General features: G+C 44.5%; 2 protein-coding genes across 3 annotated transcripts; both read left to right on the top strand.

The window, feature by feature from the left end:
- The first annotated feature begins 4,214 nt into the window (after positions 1-4,214).
- On the top strand, positions 4,215-7,830 carry ube2v1 (ubiquitin-conjugating enzyme E2 variant 1). Of its 2 annotated transcripts, none has more exons than XM_037448227.2 (4): positions 4,215-4,313; positions 5,756-5,904; positions 6,616-6,741; positions 6,991-7,830. In XM_037448227.2, exons 1-4 carry the CDS (start codon positions 4,292-4,294, stop codon positions 7,135-7,137), a joined length of 444 nt encoding a protein of 147 aa, XP_037304124.1. In that variant the 5' UTR covers positions 4,215-4,291; the 3' UTR covers positions 7,138-7,830. The 2 variants fall into 2 exon arrangements, with proteins under 2 accessions (XP_037304124.1, XP_062420069.1); XM_062564085.1 differs by lacking the exon at positions 4,215-4,313 and adding an exon at positions 4,461-4,563.
- A 9,094-nt stretch (positions 7,831-16,924) lies between these two features.
- Positions 16,925-22,211, top strand: LOC119194064 (transcriptional repressor scratch 1-like). Its single transcript, XM_037448128.2, has 2 exons — positions 16,925-18,014; positions 19,861-22,211. Exons 1-2 carry the CDS (start codon positions 17,858-17,860, stop codon positions 20,670-20,672), a joined length of 969 nt encoding a protein of 322 aa, XP_037304025.1. The 5' UTR covers positions 16,925-17,857; the 3' UTR covers positions 20,673-22,211.
- Positions 22,212-23,216: the final 1,005 nt, after the last annotated feature.

Raw genomic sequence — 23,216 nt, 5'->3', positions numbered from 1 at the left:
CCCCCTCAGTCCGGGTGACTGGCAGTTTGTGAATATGTTTCCCAGCACGCTGACAAAGAGTTGAGTTAAAAAAGTGGAAAAGCTGAGTGTGAATGGGCCTGCCTGTCCCCGTGAAAAACACTGAGCCATTCATCCCCCCAAGTTCATCCACTCTGAGAAGTCTGTAAAGAGGAGGGAGGAGCTGTGGAGGCTGGGATGGCAGAGGGGCGAGGAGGGAGGAGAGGAGGGTGTCAGGCTGGGGGAGGTGTGGGTTGGAGTGAAGCAGACCTTCCCCCTTCCACTATGTTCATTCTCACATAGCCAAACAGGGACAGAATCGCCAGTCTCATGGTCTTTGACACATAACTAATGGCAGGCACGAGCACAGACATTTTGGGGGGCAGGTGCTCAAACCAAAACAAAAGTGCACCCGTCGTCAAAATGATTAATGAAATAAAAATATTTATTTATATTTATGATATTTTCAACGTACATATTTATTTTAGTTAATAAACTAACTTAAATTGAATAAATAAATTGAATAAAACAGCCAGAAACGGGCAAAAAAGGCCATAATGTACTCAAGCAACTAGGTACGAAAGGCTGTACTTTATTATCTATAATGTTACAGTTCAAGGGTGTTTTTTACTATAAATAGGAAGTTAATAGCTTACGTTGTGCATCACATTCGTTTCCGTAGGCTAGAGAAAATAGTCCCGTGTGAAGAAACAGCGAGATCCTCCTTGTGGCACTGGCCAGCAATGGCAAGTGAGTGGCAATTGCCAGTAATTCAGTGTTTAGATAAGATTAGATGTTCTTTTATTAGTCCCACAATAGGGTCATGTTAAATGAAGAGAGAGAGATACAGATGGAGGAAGGCAGTTTTACTGTTCTATAAATAAGACAAGTTCACTGGCAATTTCATTATTGAAATGAAAGGTAGGTCTTAAGTTGAGCTACATGACAGTCTGGTGAGGTCTGTTGCGGTATAATAGTAGTGTGTGTGTTGTCCTTTATGGAGAGTAGTCACTCTTGATTATTATGCACAACATTGATGTATCTAATTTACAAAATTTTCCGCATAATGCCGAGAAAAGATGGACTCTAAAAGCAGCAGGACGGGGAACTGCAGCAGTGCAACCGTTAGTTGTTATTTTAGTTTTTAGCTCGGTGGAAATCGTCGAAAAAAGACCAGAAAACACTTTTTTTGTTGAAGCATAAGCATCATGACACTAATAATATACCACAAAATACCTCACCCGACTGTCGTGTAGCTCAACGACCTACCTTTCATTTTAATAATGAAATTGCCAGTGAACTTGTCTAATTTGTAGAACAGTAAAACTGCCTTCTATCTAATCTTATCTTAAATGTCAGTAAACAGCTGGACAAGGCTTTAAAATCACGGATTTTCAAGGTTTTTTTAGGAATCGTCGGATCAGTTGCGACGTAATGTTTTCATTTATTATGGACCTCAGCCTCCTGCCGGATGGAAGGGACACAAACAGTTTGTGTTTGGGGTGAGAGCATCAATCTTTTTGGCCCGCTTCAGAGTCCTGGAAGCAAACAAGTCTTGAAGAGACGGCAGATTGCAGCCAATCACCCGCAGAGCGGATGACATGCTGCAGCCTGCCCTTGTCCTTGGCTGTGGCTGCAGCGTACCACACCGTGATGGAGGAGCAGAGGATGGACTTGATGAGTACAAGTGCACCATCATCGTCTTTGGCAGGTTGAATATCTTCAGCTGCCTCAGGAAGAACATCCTCTGCTGAACCTTTTTGGTGATGGAGCTGATGTTGAGGTCCTGGGTGATGATGGAGGCCAGGAAACGGAAGGAATTCACAGTGGTGACGGCGGCAAGGTGGGGCTGCGTACTTCTTGAAGTCCACAACCATCTCCACAGTCTTTTGAGCTCCAGGTTGTTCTGGCTGCACCACGTCACCAGGTGGTCAGACTCCCACCTGTAGGCGGACTCATCCCCAGTCAGTCCAATGAGGGTGGTGTCATCTGCAATCTTCAGGAGCTTGACACACTGGTGACTGGAGGTGCAGCTGTTGGTGCACAGGGAGAAGAGCTGAGGGGAAAGAACGCAGCCCTGGGGGGAGCCGGTGCTGATGGTCCGAGAGGCAGAGACATGTTTCCCTTGTCGGACAGGAAGTCAGTGATCCATTTGCAGGTGGATCACTGGGTCGGGGGAGGGAGGGGTGGTGGAGCTGTGTGGGATGGAGTCAGAACATTGTCTTTCGATTCTGCAGTAGAACTCATTCAGCTCGTCTGCCAGGCGGAGGTCATTCATGGAATGGGTTTTTTTTGCCTTATAGTTTGTGAGGTGTTTAAAGCCTCTTCAAACCAAAGCAGAGTCCCTTGCTGTTGTTGAAGTTTCTCAGAGTACAGTCATTTAGCTCCTCTCACCGCGTTGCTAAACCTGTATTTTGACTCTGTGTACAAGTCTTTGTCCCCACTCCTAAATGACTGATCCTTCTGCAGTCGTAGCTTTCTGAGTTCCGCTGTAAACCAGAGTTTGTCGTTGTTATAACTCACCCTGGTGCATGATGGTACACAGCTGTCCTCACAGATGCCAATGTACGAAGTCACGGCCTCTGTGAAGTCATCCAGGTTGTCAGTAGCAGTCCTGAAAACATCCTCTAGCGCCTCGCTGGTCCACTTTTTGGAACCACAGGTTTGCAGAGCTTTAGTTTCTGCCTGTATGCAGGAATCAGGTGGACCATGACATGGTCGGAGTGTCCCAGCGCAGCACGAGGGACGGCGTAATAAGGCCTACTTACTGTAGTGTAGCAGTGATCCAGCGTGTTCTCTTCTCCGGTCGGGCATTTAATAAACTGTGAAGTTTGAGTCACAAACTCGTTGACCACGTGTTTGTGACGTCGGAAGTCGGAATAAAGTCGGACACAAATCAAATTTGTGCTTGCGCAAATGTTACGCACCGATCTGTTGTGGTGGATTATGTGCAGGACTGGGTCATCTAAAGAGAGAGTACCCCGATGAACTTAAGTGCACGTTATCGAGACCAGTTATGAATGCTATTATAATGGGTCCTAGTGAAACCCTAGTGGCGCGTTTCCACTGAGCGGTACAGTACTGTACGGGTCAGGTCGGTACCCTTTTATTTTGCCATACCATACCATAAGTGTACTCAGTGGTCTTGCTCTTTTTCAAGTTTACATCATACTGGTGCACAATTGAGTTCTTCATTTTTGGACTTCCAGTTCCATTGTCTCAGAGTTAACGGCTCAGAAACGTTCATCTACATATTACATTTTATTAGATGAATCAGCCAAACTGACACAACAATCCTGCAGTAACAATCCCTAAACCCAAGCTGGTTGTTGTGTATTTGTTATAAATGTGTGTTTTAATATTGATGTTCTTAAGAAACAGTACATGGAGGGACTAAGAAATAGTGGTTAGGAATAGGAGATCATGTTTTTGAAAATTCGAGCCTGGACTTCTTCGTCCCTCGACGTTCTGAGGGGCCGACAGAACGCGACCGCCGAGTCGCAACCGAAGTGACGTATGTGGTTGACAAATGCGTCCTTAAGGATGCAGCCGACGAAATCCCTCTGATTGAATAAAAGCTCTATCTAAAACAAGCTACCCTGGAGCTGAGCAACAGAGGGAGACCGCAGATGTCCAGTGACAATTTAAGCTGTTGAGAAAAGTAAGAATAGATGGTGGTGTATTTATAAAAAAAACTAAATGATAAAATAGTTATACATATGAGAACTGCTTAAAAGGACGCCTTCAGTTCCCCCCCCCCCCCCCCCCCCCATATGTGTTCAGTAAGAATTATGCAAGTTTCCAGCAAGCGTATTCATATCGGTATTCATAAGGCCACTTGACACGTAAAGATAACATCTATCCTTTTATCAGACACTACCCGCAGCGTCCAGTAGATGGCAAAGCTGGACCTTAGTAACTATCGCTCAATGAAAAGTGATGCTTCTTTTGCCATTCATGTATATTGGGCTTTCAGATTAAAGGAACAATTGCGCTTTCATACGTCTGCTCTCCCATTGTTACAAGCCACACTTGTAATACAAAAAACATTCCAGATATCAATAATGTGTATTGATATCCTCAGTAAATTGTGAATATTAAATATACTTAAATATTTAATATATATGAAATTGTGGATAAGGGTCAGCATAGATGTGTGAAATATTCTTTTAGACCAGTAATAATCAAATGACAGATGACTGCTATAAATCCAGTCGAGCTATTTAAAGTAAAAACACAACAAACTTCCGATAATGACGTCATACGTGAGCGCTTCCGTGAAGCAGTAATCAAGATGGCGGCCTCCGCCGCACCAGGTAAGCCGACTTCACCAACTATTCCGACAATATATTCATTCATTTTCCTTTAGAGATAAACTTTTCAGCATACCACATTAGCTGCGCAACAGCTTTGCAAATCCAAAAGTCGAGCTCTGGAGGATTTTTAACAGTTTGAAATATTACCTTTAGCTTGAGGAAATGCTGTCACTAACACAGCTAGCTAGCTGGTTCTTTGGCTGGCCGAACTGGCCCACAGTATTTGAGCTGCACTACGCACATCTATTCGGTAACTATTTTTGACAATTATGAAGTTAGTCGGTCAAAAGAGAAGCCTACACTCGTGTTCCCAGCACGTCACCAATCCCATCCGTGTGGGGTTATTGGTGACGTTTTCTTTTTGCAAGGTGGTGACGCCCCTGACTAGCTTGATGGGGGGGGGGTTGCTTAGCTATTTGGGTGGTACTAGCCAGACGTGCGTAGCTATCCGAAAGAAAACCTCTTAAGTAAAGGCTGTTTTACGTTTGCTACTAATGTCACATGACCCGTCACTATACTGCATGATTAACACGAATGGAAGAAACTCCGGTAAATGGCGACCAATGGGACATTAGTTTCTCCCACTGGTTAGCCCAACGCTAATAACTTCACCAAAACATTCAAATACTGTCTGTCTGAGAATGTCCATGCCACGGATGAAGGCTTAATATACTGGTTTGTTATCGACATATTCACGACAATTTGTCACTAGTACGTTTTACTAAATGTGTGTGTTTGTCATTAAATGTGTAACAGTCAGGGTGAACCTTTCCCACCGCCTGTCACTGGGGCTGACAATAACTTATTCAGACATTTGAGCAAAATTAAGAAATATAATTTAGACAATTTAATTTCCATAATGTTGTTGTTCAGTGTTTCACACAATGGCAACTTTTATTTTGAAAGTTATCATTTGTGTTTCCGTATCAAAATGACGTTATAGGTGATCGTCAAAGGGCTACTTCAGGACAAAGGACGTCACAGACTTCAGTCCTCAGTAGCCTTGTCTGTGACCCAGCCCGAAGGCAAAGGTTGGGTTGGGTCTCTTTCCTGGCCCAACCTCTGGAGGAGGATTGCACCATACTGATCATGTGCATGGTCCTGTGCTGTCTAAAGACATGGGCTGAATTTCTGCTTTTCATGCGTCTAAAGTAGTTACTGATTCTGATATATCTGCAAAGCACAGATGTATGTATGAAAAGCTGAAGGAGTTGTTAAAAGGAGTCGGACACACACTATTGGCCGTGTGATTGCATCTTTTTGGCCTGATACAAAGGTTAATACTTGTATTAGATTAGCAAAACAGTTGTCCATCACCACACCCAAGAAGGAGGTTAGCAGGTTGAACGTATGTTATTGTAGGAATTACTGTTCTATTTAGGACTATTAGAACAATTTAAATAGTTTTTTGATATGACTTGAATTTGTGTATGTGTGTCTAGGCGTCGTCGTTCCCCGCAGCTTTCGGCTGTTGGAGGAGCTGGAAGAAGGTCAGAAGGGAGGTGGTGACGGCACCGTGAGCTGGGGCCTCGTGAGTGACGACGACATGACGCTAACTCAATGGAATGGCATGATCATTGGCCCACCCAAGGTGAGCCCCCCCCCAAATCTCCGTTGGGAAAATATTTTTGGGGAAAATAAAACCATATGCATAATTTCCCCCATGTATTTTAGGAGCCACATAACTCTTGCTGTGGACCAAATTAGCAGTTTGCAAACTGGCACCTTTGGGGAAACTATTTTCACCATAAATCCGTAGAATAATATGAAGAAACTGTATTGAGTTCCAGCGTGGACATTTTATTGTTGTGATGGGTAAACCTGCGTGATGCTTTCAACCGTGTGGGAGCATGTTGTGTGCAAGATTCACTAAGGTGAAAACTGCATGTTTTCCTGAGCGCCAACATTGTGGGGTATAGTGCTTCCTTTGGTGGCACTTGCATACCCTTTAGCACCTTATGTTGATGCTCTATTTGTGGTTTAGAAAAAAAAACTGACTGCTTGCACTAGTGTTTTTTTTAGTATTGAATGTGGCAGCGTTTATCCTTTTTCAATGCTGTGCTACATCAACAGAATAGACGTAAAATGGATCTTTCCCTCAAGAAGAGGACTTTAGCATTTGTGGCTGTTTCTCGTATTTTCAGCAGAACTATGTCAGCTACACAAGATTGGCTTTTGCTCTACAGTTCCCCTTAATGCTTGCCATCGCTGCCACAGGGTCAGATTGTGACATCCTGTCGGCTCACACCTCCCTATTTTCCTCATTCCGTGAGCTAACCTGTCCCTCTCTCTCTGGTCGCAGACTGTGTACGATGGCAGGATCTACAGTCTGAGAATAGAATGTGGATCCAGATACCCGGAGCATCCCCCTCATGTCCGCTTTGTCAACAAGATCAACATGAATGGCATACACAGTTCAAACGGTGTGGTGAGTATCCAGATTGGGGCTTTTTGATCAACGTCCATTTCAAGTGTTGACTGGTGTCCTTTCCGAGTCGTGCCCTGCTGGTAGGCTACCTGTTGGATTCTAGACTTGTCCTGCTGCCCCTGTGTTTTTTATGGGAGAATTGTCAACGTTAAAAATAATGTTGACTGTCTTGTGGCGGCACAGCTGCAGCTTGGCAAAATGTCCCACTCTTTGAGGCCTTTTCTTGATAGGATCTCCTCCTCTTTTCAGGTGGACATCAAGACGCTGACGGCACTCTGCAGGTGGAGAAACTCCTACAACATCCGGATGGTGCTGCAGGAGCTCAGACAGCACATGATGTTGAAGGAGAACAGCCGGCTATCCCAGCCACCAGAAGGCCAGGTCTACAGCAACTGACCCCCCCTCAAGTCTACCATTTGACAGAGGGTGTGCAGACCAGACATTACCGCACAATCTCAATAATGTTGTTTTGTCTTGCATCCATGTGTGCGTTCTACATCCAGATTGTCAAATAACCAATGACCTGATTGAGTACCAGTTATTCATTCATCATTTATTTTCTCTTTTCGGTGTTGCGGTGAGGGATTTGAATCTACAGCAAAACTTGTGTAAACCACAATATAAAATATTCAGAACATTTGCAGTTATTTTAATCAGGTTCTCTGAAAGTACCCCCCCCCCTCCCCCCAGGCCCTTGTCCAGTACACACAAATGAACTGCTACTAGACATTCACTGTATGCAACAGGGCGCTGAGGCCGCTAAGTCTTCTGTGTGCCATATGGTTTCTAAACCTTTGTAATGGTGATTGATTGTTAGCAACCAGTGGGAGGGGATGTGGGGGGAGGAGAGGACACCTCATCACCACTGCACTGTGGCTCGTGGCGAGCAGCAGGAGCGGCGTGCGTCTGTCTGTCTGCTGGGTTTGGCTCTTGCTTCGTGGGAAACGCTCCACAGAGCCGCCTCCTCTCCCCCCACGGTGAACGCCCGCTGAGCTTTGGATGTTTATTTTTTATGACGGGATAAATCTAATCAGGGTGATGGTGACCTGTTGCATGGTTTTATTTGAATTAAATATTATTACTTTTGCACGTGTTTGTTTCGTGATTCTTGGGGCTAACATCCGCACGCTGTAGTGGTTTCAAAAATGAAACACCTGGCGGGCCAAGACATCTTGGAAAGTTAAAATCAAATGTATTTAATAAAGGAAAAGGTGTTGTGCTAACAAGAACATCTCAGCTGAGGAGCCGCTGGTCTCTGCAACCAACAACAGTCCACAGGAGAGTCCTTTGACTTCCCCATAGTGCTCCTATGTCTCCTGCGTCTACCAGCAACTCCACAACAATGGGGGCCTACAGGTATTTATACAGAATAGACATTCACACCTTTATTCAGTAAAGGTGTGAATGTCAGTGTCCACGCCCCCTGGAAGTGGTCTCCTGGTGAGTTCAACGTAGCTGGGATTTCCCATGTCTCAGTCTATATCAGTTGTACTATTACATGCATGCATTACTGTTGATTACATTGAATACAATCATAGCTGTACATTGGTATTCTATTGATTATAGTTTCAAAATTACAGTGGTGTTACAATATTCTCATTACTTTGATTACATAGTTCCAAAATCATGGCTGTATTCTGGTGTACACTAAATGCATTTTATTAATAGTTAAATTATGAACCAGGTCGTCAGTTTATTTCAAATATCTTACTTTTCTCATGATAAACTTCTAATCAACCTTAGATCGCCTTGGCCGGTAGTTCGACAGCTGCTTAAAACAATCACTAGGTATTCGTATGAAAGTGGAAGGTTTAGCTAGCATTTACTCTCACTTATTTCCTATCCAGTCCAAACATGGTGTATGAGAACTTATTACATTCCCGTAATTTAATCAATAGCATTCGCTACGCTCCAGAGCCACGGAGGAAATTGTGTTAGTCGTAATGTGGAAGATGTTCCTTGTTTTTCACCACAGACGACACAATGGCAGAACACTACATACAGTAAAATCAGGGCAGTTCACAAGCTTTGCTCTTTTGCAACTATTTAGTTTAAAAAGAACTTCCCAAGGGAACTAAATATGGTAAATTGTCATGTTAATGTTAATATTTGTGAAGCGAACGATGAATACGCTAAGTTTACCGCTTAGTAATTCGATGAAGAACCACGTGCAGTTTCAGCTTGGCGTATGCACCAATCCTCTAACACTTCCTGTTTCCATTCATGGCAAAGGACTTCATTTGGAGAGTGGTGCAAGAAAGCTGCGTGGCGTTGGATCGGAAGTCTGCACGCTCGCCCTTCAGCCCTTCTGGTCCCTCCCCCGGGCTGATAGCGAGAGGCTCCTCTGAGCGTAACCAGACGCCCCATTCTGCAGCTGTTGGTGCTTCTCTTTGCCCTCTCCTCTGCAGGGAAATCGTGACAAAGAGACGCACGTGACCCCGAGCTCGGGGCAGAAAAGATTGGTGAATCAATCACAGCAGGCGATACAGCTGGGTGCCCTTCACTCCCTTACGTACTATTACACAAAAGCTTTTATGGACTCTCACGGAGAAATGATGCGAGAGATTCCTGGCAAATAGATGGTTCCTCATGGCCATGGATGAGCTGCTGAATGACCCAACAGGACACAGGCCCCGAGGGTCAGAGCCTCTGGCCAACTAGAAGTGCCAAGTAGAAACAACTGGAAATGAATCCAAAGCAACACAAATGATTACAAAAGGGACGAATGAACATTAAAAAGAAAGAGCAACTGTAAAGTGGGTACGAGGAGTGGCGGCGGGGTTTTTTGCGTGTCAGTGCCCGGGGGCCCCAGTGCCACACCATCCACCCAGGCTTATCCATCATAAAATGAGTTGATTGGGTGGATTTCCCTCACAGTTATCCAGATGGATTTCATCTGACCATTTGTTTTTAATTGGATGCATGTGTCATTTGGCTCTCTAAGAGTTCCATATCCAATCCTTTTAACATCTCCTAAGTCAGCTGGTCGGTGTGTGCGGGACAGGAAGAAGCAGTGGACAGACCGGCGGTCACTCCGACCCGCAGGCTCTCCATCAGCAGCCCGGCGCTGTCCGTGCGGTTCGTATGAATGATGTAACAACAGAAACAGCCTCCCATTGGACAGAGAGAGGGGTGTGCCGACCGCACAGTCCCAGGATGTTTAAATGAACATATACTGAAGGTAATATTACATTATATATTTTACATTGAATTTGGAATAATTCAGAAAAGGAAGTCTGCAGGACAACGAACACTGATGTGGTTTCTTCAGCTTAGGGGAAGATGGCGCAGTATTTTATGACTTCTGCAGTAAATACAGCTGAATTGAGAAGCCAGAGTGTCTGTCTCAATGCTTCGGCAGGTGTAGAAGAAGATGATGAGGATTTTGTATATAATATTTATAACAGTAATACAATAATATCTAGTTTCCATCAGTCAATGAAGGGGAGACACCTTCTGACTTGCGTGGCACTGTAAGCATTTACTGTGTTCACTTACGTACTGATAATGGACTGAGACAGACTGAGACATCATGGGTTGAATGGGTCATTCACTTTGAATCAATTCCCATTTCCATCTTGTGGCCTTTGAAACTTGTTTCCCTTTTCAGGCTGTGACTTTTGCACTTAGTATTTGTTGCTTGACATTTTCTTCGGAACGAAAGAACTCTGATGAATACCTCTGAAATCAGACCTGTTCCTTATTTGTGCTGAATCAACAACAAACAGCATTTCATTTCACAGTAATGAAAGCCGTCAGATAAATGTACTGGCGAGTGAAGTACAAAATACATTGCAGTTAGTAGTTAGTCAAATGAAATAAAATGGAATTACTCTAGTAGTAATAGTAGTGGGGGGGGGGGGGGGGGGGGGGGGGGGGGAGGTGTCAGATTAGTCGATGACACATACTGTATACTCCCATATCCTTTCTGACACACGACCCGGTGTGTATTTAGGACCAAGCATCTGCTTAGGGGGTCAGTACGTCTCTCACACACACACACACACACACACATGCTGAGTGTGCCAATTAGCCAAATGAGCCATTTTTCCTGTGTGGTCATTTGCATTTTTAAGGGAGAGCACATGTTTTTTCCATAATCACATTAATGGGCTGAATATAACATTTATTATGCTTTTTATTAAAACAGGAATTATTTGACTTGATGTAGGACAAGTAAAGCGGTGAAATGTCATCATTTGGTCCTCTTTGACTTTGTTTGCTACTTGACCAAAAGCCTCCTTCTCCAAAGCAATGCACACCCAATATGGGCAAAACAATAAGTTCCTCTGTAATCCTCATTTGTTGCTGAATGTAAAATTATTTACCTTATTATTTAAGTAAGCAGCCATAGCTGATAAGGACATATATTAGACATGTAGGCCTACTATTAAAACAAGATCTTTGAATACACAATACTAAATGTGTCCATAACACCAGTGTTGGGGCGTTTCCAGTGAGACCAGTTTAACTGTGAGTCCAGGTGTGGACTGCTTTCAGTTACATCAAACATCAAGAGGAAAACACATGCTTTATAGATAAATGTATGTATGCGTGTGTGTAATCAATGTACGATTACAGTTATTGATTCTTTTTATTTATGTTTTGCTGTGTATTTATAACTGCTGTTCTTATTAATTCAAACCTGCAAAACATGATCAGAATCCAAAATTACTTTATTTTTATTATTTCAACTTCAATTAATTTACTTCCCAATATTATTTTTTATTTACTTTTCATCTTTAAAACATATTGGAAACAAAATAAGTATAATGTACCCTCACATGTCCGGTTTCAGCACTGTCTCCTCAATAAGAGTCCAATCAGAGACATTTTTACCCACAAGCCCATGTTGCATGTGACTAGTTACAGTCTGAGGAAAACACTGAAAGCCCATTTCATGATGCGAGTGCAAGTCAGGAGTTTCAGTCTTGTTTTGTTGCCGAGAACGCGTCAATCTGTCTAATCGAATTCTGCTGATTGCCGTTGCCATTAACAACGTCTCCACTCCTTAACCAAATGAGCAATAAACCCGAGTGAGCGTTTGGGAAATGGAGAGCGATCTGAGCGGGGTCACCGAGGCTCCACATTTCTCTCCCAGTGTGACGGAGCGTCTGCAGCCTCCTGAGGCCTGGCCGGCCTCGGCTTGGCTCTGCGGAGAGTGGATGGTTGGAAGGTGACGGAATGTATAGCCCCCCCCCCCCTCTCACACACACACACACACACTCACAGTATTATGAAACCCCAGCAGATGGCCAGGAGACAAAGGGCGTGTGAGGGTGAAAGGCCCCCAACAATACCTCCCCACCTCACTTTTCCTATCACCCCCCCCCCCCCCCAGACCCCCTCCCTTGTCCCACAAGAGGCAGGCAGTCTGTTGCCGTAGCGTTACAGCTGGAGCCCACTGAATCTCCTCTCTCAATCCCAGCACACACACGCTCTTTCTTGCGACGCGCCCCTCAATTAAGACAGATCGCCAGAGCTCGATTCGCCCCTCGTTCATGCAGATGTGGCGGTTCAGCCTCCATTCCTCACTTTTAATGCTGAGACATTAGCCTAAATGATTCCCGGCGTCCTTTATCAGGCGAGAGCCCCCCGTTTAGGGGCCAGTGGCAGGTAATACTCCTTTTGACAGTGCAATTGAAGCGGCCAGCGCTGGAGGGCTATTTGGCGAAGAGCCATTTAGTGTAAGTGCTCTCAAGGCCGGCAAATGACACTTGTAGAGACAATGTCACCCCCACTGACACCATCAGTTGATTGTGTATTGAACAGAAATGGAGGAGCAGTGTGTAACCCCCCCACCTCTCCTTCCTCACCCAGAAACCCGCTGCAGTATTGGCAGGGTGAAGTCCAAGGCGGGTGTCCGAGGAGAGCTGTCAATACCCGGGGCCAAGGACACCAGGACAGCGTTTTTCAGGAGGATGTGCTGTATGGACGTTTTTTTACAGAGCGCAGCAGAGGACAGACCCTTAAAGACTGGATTCGGGAACAAACAGCAGGCACTGCTTTTTAAAACAACCTTGTAAGCTCACAATGGTAGAATGGTGGAGTGGTATCTCTTTGTGATATCATGTGACATGACAAACAACAACGTCTCTATGCTAGGCTAGGCTAACAATGCCTCGAGGCCTGCTCTTTAGCCTACAGCAGTGAGAGGTGTTGTTCTGCTCATCTAACGTTGGGAACATACGCAGATAGGATACTTCCTAAAATCTCCAACTGAATATGTGTAAATAATGATGCACCTGTTGGTTGACTATGAAAGTCAAAGCTTTGTCCACCATTGCCCGACGCATTCACCATACTTCTCTTTTGCAGCTGTGTTTTTTCTCCATCTTGGACAGCATCTGTAGCTTTCGCCCAGCAGCCCCCCGAGACTCTGTCATCCAAGCGGCGCAGGGGCCATCGACTCGAGTGATTGATGACCCCCAGAATGGGAGCGGGAGAGATGGACAGATTCCTTTTATCAGGATTGAGGTCCGACTAGATTAAAATGCAGTTGAACATCGGCTCCTCCCCCATTTTTTGGCATCCTGGTCGGCCTCATCAGCATCCCCGCTCTATCTATATCTGTCAGTCACCCCAGCTACCGGCTTTTTCTTCTTTACCTCATCTCCTCCACTGACCTCTCATCCCACCTCCCTCGAGGTGACACGGCGCCGACGTGGCCGATTGTGTGAGACTTTAACCAGTCACTTCCAAATTGACTTAAAAGCGTTATTTGCTTGTGCGTGTGAGACAAATCTCAGTGGAGCCATCCTAACACCATTTGCACCAACCTTGTTGCCTTAATATATATATATATATATATATATGTTGAAACATAAATCATAAATCACTTTACACGGCGAACTGCAATCAACCCTTGAAAAAACATGCAGGGTGAAGAGGGGGAATTCTCTTCTTTCTCACTCACTGAGTGCTGATTAAAAGAAAAGAGACAATCACTCTCATTCACTGGCGTGCAGCTGCCTCATTGTAACACAGCGTAGTGGGAGATTTTTTGGTGAGGTGCTGAAAAGATGCCTCGGTGAAAAGGACCTGCGTTTGTTTTTCAGATGGCTCTCTAATGACTGGATGTGATTAACACAAATTATCTCACTTATCGCAGCTCAACAGGCTTAGACAGACTCTGGGCGCATTCTCCGCACCGCTACTTAACATGCATTTAATCAGACCCAGCAATCAGTATCACGTACACAAGAACGACATCGGGCAGAATTCTGGCAGAAATAATCCATCCATCCAACTTTAAGGCAAACATTATTACAAATTCATAGAATTATGGAGGCTGTGCCCAAACAGGCCTTATTTTGTTTTGCATGTCAGCCTGTGCTTTGTTTGATGATATCTCACTGATCTTCTGGGATTTCTCTCTGCTCTGCTTAATTTGCTCATGTATGACATCAATAAACAAATTTACCTGTGTATGTACAATTAAAAAACATGTGTGTGCAAGACAGGAAAAAGGATAAAACATCTTCATACCACTGGCAACGTAACAAGATAACATCATAAAAACATAAGAGTAACATCAACACAACATCACAACGTAACAACATAACATGATGGCAACATAATAACTCAATGTACAACATAACATCAACATAACACAACGTAACAACTCAACGTACAACGTAACATCGACACAACACGACGTAACAACATAACATCATGGCAACGTAACAACATAATGTACAACGTAACATCAACATAACACAATGTAACTAGATAACATCATAGCAAAGTAACAACTCAACATATAACATACAACATATAACATGTAACATCAACACAACAACACAACTCAATGTACAACGTAACATCAACATAAAAACGCAATGTAACAACATAACATCATGGCAACATAACAACATAATGCACAACGTAACATCAACATAACATCGACATAACACAACGTAACAAGATAACATCATAGCAAAGTAACAACTCAACGTGCAATGTAACATCGACATAACACAATGTAACAACATAACATCATGGCAATGTAACAACTCACTGTACAACGTAACATCAACATAACACAATGTAGCAACTCAACGTACAACATAACATCATAGCAAAGTAATAACACAACATAACATCAACATAACAACACAACATAACAACCTAACATTGTGGCAACATAACTGAATGTACAACGTCACATCAACATAACACAACGTAATAAGATAAAATCATAGCGACGTAACAGCTCAGCGTAAGAGTACAACGTAACACCATTTTTTTGTTGTTATTTTTAAAATCCATTGCTCACTTGCTCTGAATACCCATACAGACAAACCATAAGAGGGATGTTGACTTGGGAGGGGATCACCCCACGTCTCAACCAATGGAAGCTGTGGAGGGCGGGCTTGAGACTGCTCTTCAAGCTAACATGGATCGAAACATGGACAGCTCTCCTCGTTGTCTCCGAGCAACTCCACGCTGCTAGAGCCGCCTCTCTCTCCTCCATCCTCATCCTTCTGGACCTTTCTGTAGCATTCGACACAGTAAACCATCAGATCCTTATCTCCGCCCTTCAGGAACTTGGTGTCACAGGTTCTCTCATCCTACCTTGACGGCCGCACCTACCGGGTAACTTGGAGAGGATCGGTGTCGGAACCTTGTCTTCTTACTACTGGAGTTCCTCAGGGCGCCGTCCTGGGTCCCCTCCTCTTCTCAATCCACACCAACTCTCTTGGCTCCGTCATTCGCTCGCATGGTTTTTCCTACCACAGCTATGCCGACGACACCCAACTAATTCTCTCCTTCCCCGACTCGGACACTTAGGTGGTGGGACAGATCTCTGCATGTCTGACTGACATCTCCCAGAAATACTCCCACACCACACCACTTCTCCGTTCTCTTCATTGGTTACCAGTGGCTGACTGCATCCAGTTCAAAACATTGGTACTCACGTTCCATGCTGTGTATGGATCGGGTCCAGTCTACATCCAGGACATGGTCAAACCCTACATCCCAACCGCACACTATGCTCTGCATCTGCCAAGCTGCTTAACCACAATTAAAAATTGTAATCTTTGCCCAGCACTAGATTGTTTGTTTCATAGGTTAAGATGGATATTGTTAAACTTTTTTCAGTATCTTAGATTGTCTTTAACTTTAGAGTTTTATAATGTGTTGACATCTGTCATGGGACATTCTATTTTATTTCTTACTGAGCTCCATCTTGCAGAGCCATCTGCGGACGAGCCGTGCAGGCAAGGTTTAAGCGGCTGCCGTCTCTTCAGCTAACCAGAATGTGACCCTGTGACCCTGCAGGCACGCAGAGGTCAGCCTGTCACAGCTGACAGACCGGAAGTCACTGTGGGGGTCATTTTTATCCAAATGAGGGTTATATGGTTATGGAGGCCTCAGGGGTCTTCAGAGAAACCTACACCTGTCAAAAACAGGGACAACAGAAGATGGAAGTGAAAAATATAAATGTTTAAACGGCTGTTTTCTATAAAATAAAATAAAGTTGTACTTGAGTTAGATATTCCTTTGGATGTTGTATGTCCTTCATATTTAAAACACGGCATGCCTCAAATCATACCTTAACACTTGACACTTGCACTTTTGTTTCTTTTCTGAAACGAAAATATCATGTAAATAACCCAGAACCTTGGGAATGATTTCACATCGCGGCCACGCTTACAGGCTCCGTACTTCCCTACATTAGAATTTTAAAAGTAATTCATTTGCTAATTTTTTTTGTTCTGTTCTGGTATATAATAACTGGCCTCGACAGTGACAAAAAGGCCCCTCATCCAAAACATTTTAATGACATACTGGTAATGTCTATCATATATATAAATGTTATCACAAAAACAAAATCTAATTCGTAGTGTAGTATGACTGGAAGAACCCAGAAGGATATACAATTACATGGCAAATACCCCTCTCTGGACTGGATCATGAATACAACATTCACAATTATAATAATAATAACAATGATCATAAGAACATTAACAATGATATGAAAACATTATATGGTTTGTTCTGAATTGAAGTAAGCTGGTTTGAGTAAATGCTTGCTGAACAGATACAAATGAAAATAAAAAGAAAGAACACATAATCCTGTTAAAGCAATGTTCAGTACATGACAGGGTTTAATTCCTGTTACTACAGACACCCAGAACCATTAAAAGTTGTGATATTGCATACAAGAATACACATGAAGGGATGTGAATGTGTGTGAGTGGCTTTGACCTACATCTGGTGAAAATGCACAAAACCCAATCCATAATCTGAGGGACATACCGAGACTCGCTTCCTACTGCTTTACATTTCTACAATGAGCTGGCTGTGTGTGTGTGATGATGAGGATGATGAAATATCAGAGGTGGTGGTGCTGCTAGCAGTGAGGGGGTGTGTGTTTGGGGCAGCATACATTGTGTTAGCTACTTCATTGAAAGACAATGGAGGACAAGATGTTGTGTGTAGTGTCACCCACGTGCTTCTGCACCACTATTGTCTGCCCTCCCTCCCTAGGAGGGGGAGACGAGGGGCGAAAGGAGGAGGAGGATGTGGGAGGAGGTGGTGGGTTAGTTGACTGCTCTGTGTGTGCGTGTGTGTGTGTGTGTGCGTGGAGAAGCACAGACGGCTCGTGGTAATTTGATGTGTGTCCCCGGGGATGTTTGATGGATTAATGCTAAGCAGCTCCCTCATCCAAAGCACCACCTGATCTTTGGGGCTTGTGCCCCACATATAAAAGGCTGCAGTAGTGCTGAGCTCAGCTCGTCCAGCCGTCTCTCCCTCCCTCTCTCTCTGCCTCTCTCTGCCTCCGTTTCTCCTTCGCCACTTTCTGTCTTCCTCTCCATCCTCACTGTCCTCTGCTTTCTCTCTGTCTCTCTTTCTGCTGCTTTCACTACATTTCTCTCTCTTTTTCTCCTCTCTGGCTTTAGACCTTTGAGTCCAGGACAGATTTCTCTGTAAACCTTTTTGGATTTGGGCTTCAATCCTCTGGCGTTTGGCCTTTTGGGAAGGCCGCTCGGAAGCTCAGCACATTTCTCTTTTCTTTTTTTTTTTTTGTCTTTTGTTGTTATCACTAGCCTGGTTTTCTATGAGGATCTAGCAACAGCTTTTTTTTTTCTTTAATCAGGGAAAGAAAATGCCACGTTCCTTTTTGGTGAAGCAGCCGAAGGTTCACGATTTCTCGTCTTCCAACTACTACCATCAGCACCATCAGCACTGGGACGACTCGAGCACCGTCACGCATGCCATCACAGAGTCAGCCACCAACTTGGCGGTGCGCTTGAGCGAAAATGGTGAGTTCCTCTCTCTCCAATTGGGTTTTGAACTTGTTGTCTGCTGGCTTGTAACCACAGCTCTCCTTCTTTGGAGATGATCCGTACAGGCTCTAGCACAAAAGCAAAACAAAATTGGCACAAATAAACAGACAGCAATCCACGCAATGCTTTTCATGTTGTTCTCTTTGCTCCCTAATCGCTCTTGGAAATCCCCCCCCCCCCACCCCCCCTCCTCCACGCCCCCCAAAGAAATTAACCCACAGACGCAGCTCGCTCCCCCTTCCGTATGCCTCAGGACTTTTGTTTTCTAACTCGGTGGATGCTAAATAGTATTCAGGTCACGGCGGCTCAATCTGGTTAATACTCCAACCAGATCACACAGCGGCCTTTGGCTTTAATACTATTGTGCCCATGGATGATGAGATATACGTGTGCACGCGCATTAGGCTCCCAGGCTGATGCAAGCCTTTGTCAGGTCCAACTAGAGAGAAGAAGAAGAAGAAAAACGATGCTCGGGAGAAAGCAGATAGCCACATGGGATTGTGGTGTCCTTAGATGGTGCAGTTGCCCTTGAGTCTCTCCTCTCATCGCCCCCCCCTCTCTCGCCCCCCTCCTCCCCCAGTTCATCTCTTCATCTCTCTCCATCTGATCCTGCAGGATGTTAGATAGCCACAGGGAGTAGGATTGCAGCAACACAATCCATATGCGGAGCAGCGAGAGGTGATGGAACAGGGTTTTTAGAAGATGGGTATTGACTGGGAAATAGAGAGTGCTGCAGGTAATTCAATAAAGTGCAACATGAGCAGTGCATTGGCAGACAGTAGATTTTGGTCCTGTGCAGGACTTCTACACGGAGGCGGGATGTGGAGAGCAGCCCTGCAATTCAAACAACATTGTGTGTTTGTGTGTGTGTGTGTGTGTGTGTGTGTAGCGGTGTGTGTGTTTGGCTTTAAGAAACATCCAAAGAAATGTGCGTTTTAAACCCCCCCCCCCCAACACCCCTCACACCCCTCTCCACCACCAGCATCACAGATCTTGTGTTCAAGTTGAATCATTTGTCCCCCAGATTTAGGATGCCAGCTGTCTGCTTCCCTTTGTGTTCCAATGTGTGTGTGTGTGTGTGTGTGTGTGTTGGGGTGGGTGGGTGGTTGGGGGAATTGGGCTCAATATACCATTGACTGCTGTCAAGATCAACCCCCCCCCCCCTGCCACCATACACACACACACACACACACACACACACACACACACACACACACACACACACACACACACACACACACACACACACACACACACACTCTCCCTCCCATCCCTCTTTGCCTCCCTCCACCTGTCACTCAATACCCCCCTCACCATACTCATGAATGCTCTCAAAAACGCCACAGATGGGGAATGATCTGATTAAAATGATTTAGTGATTGAGGGGATTTCACTGCTGAGACACTGTGTTTTGATCCCCCCCCAGCCCCCGCCCTCCCAGATTTAGACGTGCTGCTGCTGCTGCTAGGCGGCGACAGGTGGATCGATGGGCAGCCAAAGTACTGCTCCGCTAGCTGTTTTGTCAATGTCAGCACATTGTGTTGGACTTATATTTAGCCACAATGCGCCTTCCCCTTTACTTCTTACCCTATAATGGCACTTGTTGAAGCCAGTGGACGTATTGATTGGGTTGAGAAATGTGCAACCGAAGACTCATTAATATTTCAATCCTGAAGCTTGCTGAACCTTGCTCTTACAAATAGCTTCCTGTATACGACTCATATTGATTGGGGGTTTGGGTAATACGGCACTTTTCATCAGAGGTTATCGAGATGACGACGACGGCGCATCTCTTGATAAATTGTATTTTGTCCGTCCCCAGGATATATCCACGATTACATCATCCCCTCGGTGTTGCAGACCACAAAGGAGCCAGGTCATGAGCCGACCGGGCTCTCCTCGCTGCCCCTGTACTCCCCGGGCGGCAGCAGCGGGGAGGAGTTCTCCGACCACGACATGGAGCACCCGGACAGTCCCGTCTCCAGCGGCACGGTGGAGTCGGACGGCAGCAGCCCCGAACTGGAGTCGTGCGGCATCGGCGCCTTCCTCGTCTCCGACGGTCGCTCCCGCCGGAGGCCCAGCCAGAGGCGCCCCCGCAAGGCCGGCAGCCAGTCGGACAGCAGCGAGGGCGGCAGCTCGGCCGACTGCAGTCCCGTGAAAGGGAAATCCAAAGGTCGCTACGTGTGCGGCGAGTGCGAAAAGTCCTACGCCACGTCCTCCAACCTGAGCCGACACAAGCAGACGCACCGCAGCCTGGACAGCCAGCAGGCCAGGAAGTGCCCCACCTGCCACAAGGTGTACGTGTCCATGCCGGCGCTGGCCATGCACATGCTGACCCACGACCTGAAGCACGAGTGCACAGTGTGCGGCAAAGCCTTCAGTCGACCCTGGCTCCTGCAGGGCCACATGAGGTCCCACACCGGGGAGAAACCGTTCGCGTGTGCCCACTGCGGCAAGGCCTTCGCCGACCGCTCCAACCTGCGCGCCCACATGCAGACGCACTCGGCCTTCAAGCACTACTCCTGCAAGCGCTGCTGCAAGAGCTTCGCACTCAAGTCCTATCTGAACAAGCACTACGAGTCGGCCTGCTTCAAGGGGCAGCAGCTGGACGACGACTGCAGCTCTGAGGACTGATGGCGTATCGTGTATTCCTCTTTTTAATTTGTATTTATACGCTTTTTAATACAAAGAAAGTCAGAGAAAAGCTTCTTCTCTGGCTTTCACTTGCATGCATCATAATCCCGCCTTTTGATATAAGCAATAACCCCACTTGAAATTATTCAGGAATTATGTATGAAATTCACAAGTATAGAATATTTTATATTGTTTTTTATAAATTGAAATTGCAATAATTTAAATGCCAGTATTATTTTATATGCCAACGAGCTCTTAAGTTACCTCAAACATATCTTATGCGTTACAAAAAGTATTTGTGTATTTATTAATTTATTGAACTATTTATTTGCCAATTCGGAAGATTATTTATTTATTATTGGTTGATGTATTTGTGAATTTAACATGGATTCATGAAAAGCTGTGTATTGGATTTGTTGAAAACAAAAGCCAAAATATATTCCGACACTCTATATTTCTCTGTCTGATCAATTTGATGATGACAATAAAACGGATAAAAGAATTACTTAAACTCTCCTATGCCTGAATACATGCAAAGATGAAACAACTTTTAAAGTTGAGCAATTTAATTATTAAGGGCAGTGACCTCTTGACAGTTTGATCGTGGGGAAAAGTGATAATAAGTTCAATAATGAACCAGTTAGAATCCAAAATGTACAGACCAGGAAGTAGTTCCCCGACGGTCCAGTAAAGGGCGCTCTTCAAATGTTCAGTATTTAAGTGTTTTGGGTTCTAAAGGGTAGATGTCAAAATGCCAAATAAAGATGGCCTGAGGATTTACTGGCTAGCTGCGTACTGAGTAAAGTTGTAACCTCTCTTAGGACGAGGATTTAATAACTAACTAACTAAACTGATAAACTGGTACAATCACAAAGTGAATTATGCTATTAATAGTGCTATAAACTACTCTTCCAGACGATCTAGTCTAGTTCGGCTAGCAGCGTCCAGCTCGTCCGTTGGCTGTTGTTCTTGGTCCCTCTGGTCAAATCTGAAAACCCTGCCTAGCATAACTGATTTTTATTTAATCCAAGAGCACAATACCTTTGATGATTATACAGTTGACCTAAAGCTTCTTCAAGTAAACATAATATGGCATGAAATAGATCACATTTATCATCTAATATGTATCCCCATTCTACTCGTAACATATTTCATATAACATAACATTATTTTACTATCATCATAAACATAATATTTAACTCATTTGGTATAGACCAAAATCTCAAATTTCCCTCCCAGGAGTAGGTGCCGACACATAGACCTGCTAATTACTTTGAACCTATAAACTAGATCATACTACAGGCTCCGTTATAAATAATGCAAGCAAAATGATTCGTCCGATGTCTTTAGATCTGCATTCTCTCTGTTGACCATCAGGGGGCGACTGCTCCGGGTGCAAAATAACTCAACACCACATCTCACATGATTTATTTCCTTAGTAACTATGAAACCTAGTTCCATGATTTAAATAATGACTCATGTAGAGTCAAATAGACCATTAAACAGAGTATATTACTGTGATTGACAGCTGGCTGATGATATGCTGTGCCATATTCCTTCCATTTTCTAAAGATGGAATTTATGGTGCTCTGTGAGATGTTCAAAGTGTGGGATATGTTTTTATAACCTAACATAGCTCACATCTAGCAACAACTGTGTGCCTGAGCTGTGTGGTCTTCATTGTGCTCTTTTTTCAGTAATACAATCAGAGTCCTTCACAGAACACCTGTATTCATTCTGAGATTAAATGGCAGACAGGTGGACCCTATTTGCTAACTATGTCACTTGCAAATGTGACTTGCCATTGGTTGCACCAGATCTTCATTAGAGTTTTAAAGCTAAGGGTGTGAAAACACATGCACTCAACACTTCTTTTAGACTTCAGATTTGTATTGGTAAATTCATGTAATATTTGACCATTCTTCCAAATGATGACTATTCAGTGTTGGTCTATTACATAAAATCACAATGAAATAAATGTTAATCTGATGTTATATCATGACAAAATGTTGGGGGGGGCAGGGGCGGGGTGGGGGGTAAATACCTATGCAAGGCACTTCTATATATGTTAATGAGCCAATAAATGCAGCCAACATTTGTCATCATTGTGATCAGTTATTTGATGGTGTGTTCAGGCTAATCTCTTCAGTTATGGATCATGAGATCACATTCTCTTTATCAAGTATCACTCTATTCACTTGGCTAATAACCACTTACTTGCACAGAAACCACATCAAATAGACCAATAAAACCCCCTGCAGGATGTAAATAATACAGATGTAGTATACAGTCACTAGTAGCCCTCATGCTGTAAACTCAGCATTTAATGCTTCTTTATTGACAGTCTGCAATGCGGCCCCTGACCAGCAGAGGAGGCTGCCATACAAACACCGCAGGTGAAATTCAACCTCCTCCGTGGTCAGGACTAAACATGAACGTGGTAGTCAGAAGCTGAAGCGGCCTGTATGTCCTCCTCCCACCACGCCATGTTTGGAGATTCCTTGCGAGCAGATCCTCGGCCTCCACAGCACAGCGCTGCAGCAT

The sequence above is a fragment of the Pungitius pungitius genome, chromosome 8, assembly GCF_949316345.1.
Source record: "Pungitius pungitius chromosome 8, fPunPun2.1, whole genome shotgun sequence".
Classification (NCBI taxonomy): Eukaryota; Metazoa; Chordata; class Actinopteri; order Perciformes; family Gasterosteidae; genus Pungitius; species Pungitius pungitius.
Note: the sequence above shows the minus strand (reverse complement) of the source record. Positions and strands in the feature narration are given on the sequence as shown.

Coding starts and splice junctions, on each gene's coding strand:
- ube2v1 (XM_062564085.1), top strand. CDS start 4,476: ATGCTGTCACTAACACAGCTAGCTAGCTGGTTCTTTGGCTGGCCGAAC. Junction 5,905..6,615: donor TGATCATTGGCCCACCCAAG/GTGAGCCCCCCC, acceptor CTCTGGTCGCAG/ACTGTGTACGATGGCAGGAT. Junction 6,742..6,990: donor TACACAGTTCAAACGGTGTG/GTGAGTATCCAG, acceptor TCCTCTTTTCAG/GTGGACATCAAGACGCTGAC.
- LOC119194064 (XM_037448128.2), top strand. CDS start 17,858: ATGCCACGTTCCTTTTTGGTGAAGCAGCCGAAGGTTCACGATTTCTCG. Junction 18,015..19,860: donor GGTGCGCTTGAGCGAAAATG/GTGAGTTCCTCT, acceptor GTCCGTCCCCAG/GATATATCCACGATTACATC.